General features: G+C 42.8%; 1 protein-coding gene across 1 annotated transcript in view; it reads left to right on the plus strand.

Annotated features, from left to right (window-relative positions):
* The window catches only part of LOC147663180 (uncharacterized), a 58,774-nt gene extending 49,162 nt beyond the window's left edge, over positions 1-9,612 (plus strand). Inside the window, exon 4 of the mRNA XM_086950613.1 lies at positions 8,945-9,612. Within this exon, the coding sequence (XP_086806739.1) occupies positions 8,945-9,095 (151 nt within the window). The 3' untranslated portion in view covers positions 9,096-9,612. The remainder of the gene's footprint in view (positions 1-8,944) is intronic.
* Positions 9,613-11,167: the final 1,555 nt, after the last annotated feature.

Here is an 11,167-nt window from a genome sequence, read left to right on the forward strand (position 1 = left end):
TTTTATAGTGCTGTTAAATTGCAGTATGCCATGTGAATCTTAATATTTTACAAAGTTAACATTTCTGTCCCAATTTATAATGAAATGCTTGTATAGTCACACAAATTGATTCACCTGTAGATGTATTTTTGTGAAAGTGGGCAGGGAGCTGGTATAACTTTAAACCTTTTGGGAAGTACCAAGGATTTTTCCTTTACTGATCCAAACTTTGATTCCTTCTTTTGCAGATCTCTTTCCATACACCGCATGCAAAGTATATTCTAGGAGTGGGACCTGGAAATTGAATGTTGACATTTATTCTCACTCAGACTTAGTTTTTAATTTGTTTTGCCTTTGCTCTTTATAAATATGCTCATTGAGCTATAAGTCGAGGCTGGAAAAAAGGCTTGGCACCACTGTTACAAATGGTATTAATGGGGTGAGTGATGACCCACTTTGAGGAATAATCTCAACCCTTGTTGGGGTGAACCCTCAAAGTCACTAAATTAACCTGAGCTCAATCCCCTGGTACTTATGGCAGAGAGCAGATAGGCTTAACTTAAGGGAACGTATTTATTTATACCGCACAAGAACAGTAATAAGTCAAAATGCTACATTTTTTTTTTTATTCCAAACCCAATTTAAAAAATGGGGTAAAATGTAATAAACTAAATCACTACAAAATGACAAAAATCCCACAGATAAACCAGATAAATGATTTTTCAAGGTTTGAAGTAAAAATAGTGGCAAGAAGCACAAGGCTCCACTGATCATCAGTAGTCTCAGTAGACCGGGACTTAGGTGCATATTGAGGCTGGCTGGGATCGAGCGGGGCTCTGGCACACGAACCAGGTGTTTTTGTCAAATTTTTTACCTGCTTAGTCCTTTAAGCCCCAGTCCGCCGCAACAGTACATCTCTAAAGTCTATAAATAACAAAGAGGGGAGGTAGAGTAAAAAGATAGGATTCCTACTCCACGGGCACTGATAAATAAACAAGAAGAATCCTACTTCCAGTGTGCACCACAAGGATGGGGGACACTCAGTGTTGTGTAAAATACCCCTCACACACCAACAGGCCCCTTGGTGTCATGCTTCATCATCGGGGTCTTCGCATCCCGCTAAGGGGATGCGGCACGCTACGACCTGAGACTACGCGGGAGCGTTGACAAGATTGACTATGTGTGGTGTGTGTTGAGTGCAGGTGAAGGGATTGATGTGAGTGAAGGTTGTGGTGAAAGGTTAAAAAGTACCTGGCTAGTGGGTGATGTGAAAAAACTTTATTCCGTACCCCTAGCTGGTGCTGTTAAAAAGGTGTGCAAAAAAACGAGGTTGATTGTCTTAATTAGGGACAAAACCTCTGGTGTGCGTCGACATGTTTCGGTACTGGTGTACCTTCTTCAGGACGGGGCACAACTTCCCAACCCTACTCACGTTTTTCTATAAAAAGTGTTATCTTTATCTAAAAAGTGATAACAATCTTAGGAAGGCTACAATGTGCCTACAGCGGTTCTTTTGGATCATGCAATTGCATGCCCTGAAAAAAAGAAAAATCCATTAGGTTTGGTTACCATATAGGATTGGCTCAAACAGGAGCAGTCACCTGGAGCCCCAAACAGTTAAATAAACCTGTAAAAAAGAAAGACACACAACATGTAAGACACACTTAAGGCTTTTGTTTATATTCATTCTTTTTGGACATACTCATGGTCATTGCAGTGTATTGCATCATGAGCAATTCTTGGGCATCAAGGTAGGTAGGTGGATCCACAATCTATGAGGGTAAAGAAGTGGTTTCAGTGTTGTTGTTCCTTTTACTCACTGTTTGACTCCACGCTACATCTGGATAATTTGGAGTTGTGTTTGCTGCATTATACTCACAAAATCCGCCTAAATTGGCCTCCTTCTACCACCCTGTGCTGCTCCGCTGTGAATGTATGAGCAAGCGGCTTGGCGGTATATAGTGAGGATTTTAGGTGTTGTCTCATTCGTTAATTAGCGGAAGTAGAACATGACCTTATAAGGCACATCCGTGTTGCCGCCTATCGTATACATGTGTGCTGATCACATGTAACATGTATACATTTTTCATACGTTAATTACCGGGTTTCAGGTTGTCCAAATAAGGGCTATCCGCTCCCCAGCCATTCACGAGCTCTGGACCGATTTTTGTTGTCACTGGACTTGTCTGCGCTTGCTCGGATCGTGTGCCTTTCTGAAAAAGGGAAGAGCATGCGCACAAGCGTGTTCACTGTGCTTGTCTGCGCTTGCTCGGATCGTGTGCCTTTCTGAAAAAGGGAAGCGCATGCGCACAAGCGTGTTCACTGTGCTTGTCTGCGCATGCTCGGATCGTGTGCCTTTCTGCAAAAGGGGAGCGCATGCGCACAAGCGTGTTTACTGCGCTTCAGTTAACTAGTATTTGGCGCATGCGCGGTCATATCTATCTACTGCACTGATCGCTTTTGCTGTCTAGTACCTTGAGTATTTGGAGGATTTGCCCTACAAAAGTGATTTATTGTTCAGTCATTACTAAGAGTATGCCAAGGGGTGAATTCATAATCCGTTCTCATTATGAACAGAGGCCAGAATGGAAATGTTTACTTTCATCAGTTTTATGGCCTATTTCTTTGCTGCAACATACAAACAGGGGGATTTTGATGACGTTTCAGTATCCCAATTGCGGTCAGGTGATTTGGCTCCATGGGATATCGTCATTGAGGCCTGTGACATGGGTTCCCAAACGGAACACCCATCGTTGTTCTTTCTGGAACAGGCCTGTTTCAGAGGGTAGACGTTTGATGACTGTCCAGCGTAAATTATTAATGCAATGCTGGCGTTCCAAAAAATGTGATGCCATCTTGGTCGTCGTTTTTTTGCAGCGTATGTTGCTTTTGTGTTCCCCTATCCTCACTTTGACGGGTCGGGTGGTCATACCTATGTATTCCAGACCACATGGGCATGTTATCATATAGACCACGTTTTTTGTGTTACAATTAGAAAATTGGCGTTGTTCCCATGTTGTGCAATTTCTAAAGGTTAGGGTTTTGCTTTTCTGAGTTTGGTGGCAGCAGCTGCAGTCCCCGCAGGGGAAGTGTCCTTGGACCCCCGTCACATTCTGTCTTCCAGTGAGGTTTTCTCGTGGTCTAGTGTGTACCACAATGTCCTTATGGTTTTTGCCCCTCCGATGTGCATGCATTGGTTTCTCAAAATCTAAGTTTCCACAGTTCAATATTCCCCAGTGTTTGTTAATGACCTTCGATACCTGGTTTGATATGGAAATATATGTTGTCACACAGATTGGTCTTTTGTTTGCTCCTTTGTCTTGTGAGTTGTTCTCTAGAAGTGACTCCCTGTGATTGTTTTTAGCGCGTTTCATCGCTTTATCAATGGTTTTGACGGGGTATTGTCTTTGTATAAGTTTAGATTTTAAGTCCCTTGCCTGTTTGTTGAATTCGTTCAATTCTGTGCAGTTCCTTCGTAGTCTTAAGAATTGTCCATACGGCAGATTCTCCCTTAGATGTCTGGGATGAAAACTATCGTATCGCAACAAACAGTTCCTGGAGGTGGGCTTGAAGTGGGTAGTGCTTTTCAGCCTTCCATCCTCAGTGTATATGTTCAGATCCAAAAAAAACATTGAAGTGTTGGAGATAGTGCTGGTAAATTTGAGGTACTCATTCTGGTTGTTTAGCCAGGCTACGAAATTCGTGGCACTGTTTACGTCCCCATTCCATATGATGAAAATATCATCTATGTACCGTTTCCAGGTGTTGATCTGGGAACGGTATGGGTTATTTTCGTGTAGGATCTTATGCTCTTCCAAATGGTGGACGTATAGTCCCGCTAGACTTGGGGCAAAAGTACTACCCATGCTCGTTCCATGGGTCTGTAGGTATAGTGTCTCTTGATACTTGAAGAAGTTGTCTTTCAAGGCCATGGTGATGCATTCAAGGACCAGGTTACTCGGTGTCTGGTACTTCCATGTATTACTGAAGAGCACTTCCTCTATGATCTGTAGTGTCTCTTCATGAGGTAGGCTCGTATATAAGCTCTCCACGTCGAGGCTTACAAGGAGCTGTGCAGATGGATCAAATTCCTTCTCTTCCAAAAGTTGTAGGACCGCTTTGGTATCTTTCAAGTATGTGCTTGTTGCTTGTACCATTGGTCTGAGGAAAGCATCCGAGAATTTCGACCCAATCCCGGAAACAATTGGTCTTCCCGGTGGATTTTCGATGTCCTTATGTATCTTTGGGATACAATAGAAGTATGGTATTTTCGGAGTAGGTTGTTGTAGGAAATCCGCTTCCTTTTTACTGAGCCAGTCATGGGCAAGGCCTTCCTCTACCATGCAGCCGATCCGGGTTCGGAGTCCTTCCGTTGGGTCTCTCTCCAACATTTTATAGTTCCGTTCATCCGACAATAAACGTTGGCACTCTTTATCATATGCCCCGAGGGTTTGCAACACTAATGCCCCCCCTTTGTCTGCTGGTTTTATAACGAGCTCACTGTTGGCTGTCAGTTCTCGTAGGGCTTGCTGTTCATCACCACTTGTGTTGTAGAAGATGTTCTTCCGTTGTGTATTCAGTTTGTTGACCTCTGTGATCACTGCCTTTTCAAAGGTTAGGATTTCTACAGGAATTGTAGAATCAGGTGGAGTAAAGGTTGATTTCAACCTCAGACCTGTGTCTGTTTTATCTTCTGGTATAGGCTTGTCTTTGAAAAAGGCCTGTAGTTTTAGTTTTCTGAAGAAATCTTGTAACTCCATGTTGAGCTTGAAGATATCTGGTTTCTGAGTTGGTACAAATCCCAGGCCTTTGTTTAGAACAGTCTTCTGTGTCGCTGTTAATATAATGGGTGTGAGATTCACCACTAGGTCCCTCTCTTGCTGGTTGATGGCTGGTTGGGAAGGGACCCCGTCATGCTCCGGGTTGTTCGGGCGTTGGGCTGCTCCTGGTCTTCCCAAGCGACAGTATTGCCTTTCCGGTTCTTCCCTCGTGCGTTCTGGCGTGCCCCTAAAAAAGGTTGTTGTGGCCCTCCATAAGGTTGTTGCTGTCCATAATAGCCATCGTTGTATTCCTGGTTCCACATTGGTCCAAATTGGAAAGGGTTGAATTGTGGTGGGCCCATGAATTGTTGGAAATGATTTTGTGGTTGATACCCACGCCATCCCCTCTGTCTAGGGAATTGTTGCCTCCTCTGTCTCCAACCTCCTCTGCGTTGTCTGTTTCCTCTGTTACTGCTTGAATTGGAACCTGAGGAGCCATTATCAGAAGTGTCGCTGTTCGCGTCGCTGTAAGTGTTTTTGGAGACATAGTCCACCTTCGTGTATGGATATGCATTCTCGGGGGTGAATTTGGCCACATCCTTAGTTAATTTGTTGGTTTTGCTCTGGTTCAGATTGAACTCTAAGTCGGTCATTTGTTGATTCAATTCTTCGAGTCTAGTTTTTAGCTCTTCCGGTGAAATGTATGTTTTCAATTGGACCTCTATTTTATTTATTTCAATTTTGAGTTCCTGTGTGATCCTGGCAGCTGTCTTAATTATGAGTACTAACCAGTCTCTTGAGCAGTGCCATGAGATTAACGACCACTCTTTCTTGAAGATTAAGTCGTTTTGAAAAATTAGTGGTTCATTTTTCACAATTAGACCAGGTGGTGCCATTTTGTTGCGAAGATACTGAGTCATAAACAGCCCGTGTAGTGCTGCCTTTATTTGGTTACGTCTAAGGTTCAACAATTCATTCCAATCATTTGTTTGTGGGCCTGTATCCTGGTTACATGGGCCTTCGAAGAGGTTGCTGTCTGCTAGGATCTTGTCGATTTCGTCCTCTGCGAAAGTGAGGCCGTGTTCATCTTCCATTTTGAGAGAGCCGCTGGCTTCTTTTGTTATACCTAAGTGTGTGTGTCTATGTGTGTGGCAAAATGTGTCTGAGAGAACTCCCGCAGCTGCGCGCTGCCTAAAGACTATAAATAACAAAGAGGGGAGGTAGAGTAAAAAGATAGGATTCCTACTCCACGGGCACTGATAAATAAAACGCCAATTTAGGCGGATTTTGTGAGTATAATGCAGCAAACACAACTCCAAATTATCCAGATGTAGCGTGGAGTCAAACAGTGAGTAAAAGGAACAACAACACTGAAACCACTTCTTTACCCTCATAGATTGTGGATCCACCTACCTACCTTGATGCCCAAGAATTGCTCATGATGCAATACACTACAATGACCATGAGTATGTCCAAAAAGAATGAATATAAACAAAAGCCTTAAGTGTGTCTTACATGTTGTGTGTCTTGTGTGTCTTTCTTTTTTACAGGTTTATTTAACTGTTTGGGGCTCCAGGTGACTGCACCTGTTTGAGCCAATCCTATATGGTAACCAAACCTAATGGATTTTTCTTTTTTTCAGGGCATGCAATTGCATGATCCAAAAGAACCGCTGTAGGCACATTGTAGCCTTCCTAAGATTGTTATCACTTTTTAGATAAAGATAACACTTTTTATAGAAAAACGTGAGTAGGGTTGGGAAGTTGTGCCCCGTCCTGAAGAAGGTACACCAGTACCGAAACATGTCGACGCACACCAGAGGTTTTGTCCTTAATTAAGACAATCAACCTCGTTTTTTTGCACACCTTTTTAACAGCACCAGCTAGGGGTACGGAATAAAGTTTTTTCACATCACCCACTAGCCAGGTACTTTTTAACCTTTCACCACAACCTTCACTCACATCAATCCCTTCACCTGCACTCAACACACACCACACATAGTCAACCTTGTCAACGCTCCCGCTTAGTCGCAGGTCGTAGCGTGCCGCATCCCCTTAGCGGGATGCGAAGACCCCGATGATGAAGCATGACACCAAGGGGCCTGTTGGTGTGTGAGGGGTATTTTACACAACACTGAGTGTCCCCCATCCTTGTGGTGCACACTGGAAGTAGGATTCTTCTTGTTTATACATCTCTAAAGTCCCCAGGATCTCTGGGGAGGCACTTGGAGATTCCTAGGGTGTCAGGCAGAGGTAAACAGTAGGGTCCAGGTAGAGTTGGCACTGATCAGCTGGGCAGTTGAAGGAAAAAGTGTATTGTAAATTGTGTCCATATAGCTTTAACAGAAGGTCAGCCTATGAAACTCTGAGTCCATGTCTTTGTCCTCAGTTAAAAAATAAATAGTTCCTGTCCCTCAGGGCTTGGTTGTAGTTAGACAACAGGCCCAGTCCTATTCTTCCTGGGTCTTTTTAGATTTGTGAAGTTGGTGCCTGAAGATGGCCACATTTATGCCTGGCATGAGCTAGTGGGTGTGAATGAGTCCTGAGCATGCCCTAAGCAATGGGGGGTAAAAGCACCCAGTGCCAACTCTACCCTATTTGGGAATGTTTAAGCTGACAGAAGTCTTCAACCACATTTAACTTGGGCTCTAATGTATGGTCATGTGTGTCCTCCCACATCCAAGACTAAAATCCAGTTTGAAGCATTTTGTAACCCCTGGTGTAACAAAAGTAGGGTTCTCTAGTAACCAGAAGGTGGCATTATTTTGGCATGTTTTCCCTTCCTTTCAAGTGCACCCCCAATGTTCCATGTAAAACCCAGCAGACCTGTGAAGTAGGATTGTAATGTTAAAAAAAAAAAAATGATGCTTGCATTCCCCACCCTGCATTGTCTGTGAGGTTAAGAAGAGTCCTCTCAGTCCCTTCAGGTTAGCCTATTTGTTCCTGGGAAGCATTTTGAACCTTTCACACCTGCTCAAAGGCTAGTTCCTGGTCGGGAAGAGTTTGAGGCCAAATTCAGATTGACCTCCAGGCAGGGAACACGTAACTTCCTGAAAGTTAATTTTCCCTAATACATATTAAGAATATGACCTCCCCATTGAATTGAATTGGATTTTAATAACCACTTAAAAGTAGTTGTTTATTTTTCTAGCTAGTCCTATTCCTGTTAGTCAGTGTTAGGATTTTAATCTTTACTCTTGTTTTCTACATAGGACAGCCACTCTTGGCACAGCCTAAAAGAGCTTTTACGTGCTAGCCACTGCGAGATCATGTCAGCATTACATTTCTGCATGTCCTACTTTCCAATACAATGCACCCTGCCTTAATGGCTAAAATACCTGCTTAGATGTAATCTCTAAATATTTAAAAGAAAGGTTTTGACTTGTCAAAATCAATTATTTGATAGTTCGAATTGCAGTGTTTAAACTACGGCAGTCAGCCTATAATGGAAGACCTTGTGCCACAATTTACTCTGCCACTGTGGTGGATGGCACAATAGGTGCTGCAGTCTACTAGTGACATTTAATTAGCAGGCCTTGGGCACATTTGTATCCATATACTGGGCACATGTATGTAGGTTAAATATACCAATTGGCAATATGCCAATTGGACCATGTTTAAAGGGAGAGCACAAGTACTTTAACACTGGTTAACATGGTTAAAGTGCATAGTTCAACACCAGAACAATAAAGGGTCTAGCAAAATGCAGAAAATACTGGTGACTATGTAGAAAAGGCAGATATCCTAAGACCACAGAACTGCACACAGCTGAAGAATCTTAAGTACCAGTCACGAGGTGAAAAAAAAAACGAGAAATTAATACACCCGGAATGTGACTCAGTCAATGTGACATGGTAAAGCTCTTATAGTTGCCACAATGTAGAATATATTTGGCGGTAGATTGCAAAAGATAGCAACTCTTTCTTTGCTCCCTCTAAGACCTATTTTAACGTCTGTTTTTTGATGGAAAAATAATTGATGGAAAAATCATTGGATGTGTATCAATGGGCATGGAAAGTATGTAAATTGGGATTTATAATCCTCAACCATGATTTAAAATATATATAATCTATTTTAATATTCTTCAGTTTTTAGATTGATGACCTGTGATGAATGCGTTATTTTAGAATTTGTATACTTCTTTTAATAAACGCTTTAATATATACAATCTGTTTTACTTTTTTACTGTTTTTTTTCCTTCAATAGGGAATTGCTTTTAAATAACAACTTGCTACGAGCTCTACCTTTTGAATTGGGAAAACTATTTCAGTTACAGACTTTAGGTCTAAAAGGTATGGTTCATTACTCCTCTTTTCTTCTGGTCTTAATTGTATTGCCCTGGATGCTTCCCATTTGAAGCCATACATATTTTTTAAACATTGATCAATAAGCCATCATTGTTCACGTATACACAAAAGTAGTAGAAACAAATATGCAATAATTGTTCAACTGAACAGAACCACAGCTTGATTTTCCACGGCTTGACAAAGTATTCTTACATGCGCTCCCTCTAAAACCAAATGAATAATTTTTTTTTTTTTATGACGATGACTTGATTGTAAAGGATTGTATTATATAAAAAAAGGGTTTAGAGGAGGATGTAAGATCCATTGATCCAAAACCATCTCAAAGACCATTAAGCGTTCTTACCATTCCCACTGCAGGGCTGCACGCGCTAACTATGTCTCCTTGTCTATTACGCAGGCGAATAATTGTGCTAAAACCCTATTCAACCTTGTCAAGGATTTATCGGGCGCTACTCCCTGCCCACCACCTCCTATTCTCAATACCACACAATGCGAAGAGCTTGCTCAATTCTTTCTTAAAAAAGTAGACCCTAAATATTCGGCTCTGGCTAGCACTGCAACCCCCCCTGTCCCTTCCTTTGCTGAGTCCACTATCTGCTCTTCCTTAGCGCCTGATAATTGCTCTGTTTCAACAGACAACGATTAATCTTGACTCCTGGCCACTTATGGACATAATCTCTCATTCAACATCTCACCAAAATTAAATCTGGTTCTCCTTGTGATCTATTTCCTATTACAGTTTTGCGACAAATTGTATCTCCTTCTCTTGATCATATTCTTCAGTTGCTCAACTCAACTGTTCCTCCCGACTGGAAACATGCTATGGTTGTCCCATTATTAAACAAGCATTTGCAATGCAATAGGTCTCGCATTAGGAAAGTGTGAGCTATTGGTATTGTAAATGACAATTTTTATAAATGTGTTGGCTTTGAAAATATATAAATTAACCATTGTTATTCACAAAGCCAATAGCTTACACTTTCCTAATGCGAGTCCTATTGGCTATGGCAATGCTTTTTGGTAGCAAGCAAGGACAGTGCTGTTGTGGTGTTGAGTGATGATGTCGTTGGGCTGAATGATGTGGTGGTGTCCCAGAGTGATGTGGTGGTGTCCCAGAGTGATGTGGGGGGTGAGGGTGAGAGGGGTGTGAGGTTGTGCGAGTGGGTGAAGGTGAAGGGATATGAGCGTGAGGGTGACTGAGGTGAGGGTGATGGAGGTTAACGCTCTCTACTGACATCATCAGTGGTACATAGGTCCGCGTTTTAACCCAAAGCAAACCCTAGACACCATTTTTCAGAGGTCAGTAAATTCAGCACCAATAAATTTGGCGATAGGTTAATTGTAGTGCTTGAAAGCTGCTGCGGTGATATAAAAGAGCTATATAAAACTATTGTGTTATTTCTTGCGGGTGAACAACCAATGCAGTCGTCTGACTCCAGCTTGAAAGCTACACACATCTTCGGAGCGGGCGCTTTAGCCTGGAATGCTGCCCACAGGTCTTCCCTACCACAGGCTTGTGATTCTCGGCTCCTCGCTTTCAGGCTGTTAAGCTATGGAGCGCTCTCGCGCCAGTCTAGGGACCGACAACAACCTCGCTGGAGCTTTCATTAGAAACTCGCGTAGAAAAGACGGCGAAATGAAACAAGACCACCCATGTACTCTAAAAAAGGAGGTCTTGGCCCAGGGGCACAAATGTATGATGAGAGGAATGAGCCAGACTAAAAAGACGCCTTCAGGAAAACAGGCCTGTGGACACAGAGTGCCAATATGCTCATTACAAGTCAGAACGGGAAAAATTAGCGTTACATAAACTCATGCTGGATTTAACTCGCGATGATCTGAGCCCGTAATAACGTCATTTTAATAATGCGACATGTTCCGTAATTTTTCTCTCGCCCGCTAAAACAAGGGACCCTCGTGCTAATACCACCATGTTAGCCTCACTCATACTGAACAAACACGCCGAAGCCCAAACCCGGGCTACTCCGCGGCGGAAGACTGAACTGTCCCTTACCAGCGTCTCTAGATCACGGTACCACTCAGCTCCCAAACCCAGCCACCCGTCAGCAACCAACCGTACTACAAGCCCCTGGCCGCCTTTGCAGGCAGATTCTCTGTGGAA

This window comes from Lissotriton vulgaris, unplaced genomic scaffold, assembly GCF_964263255.1.
Source record: "Lissotriton vulgaris unplaced genomic scaffold, aLisVul1.2 SCAFFOLD_1333, whole genome shotgun sequence".
Taxonomy (NCBI): domain Eukaryota; kingdom Metazoa; phylum Chordata; class Amphibia; order Caudata; family Salamandridae; genus Lissotriton; species Lissotriton vulgaris.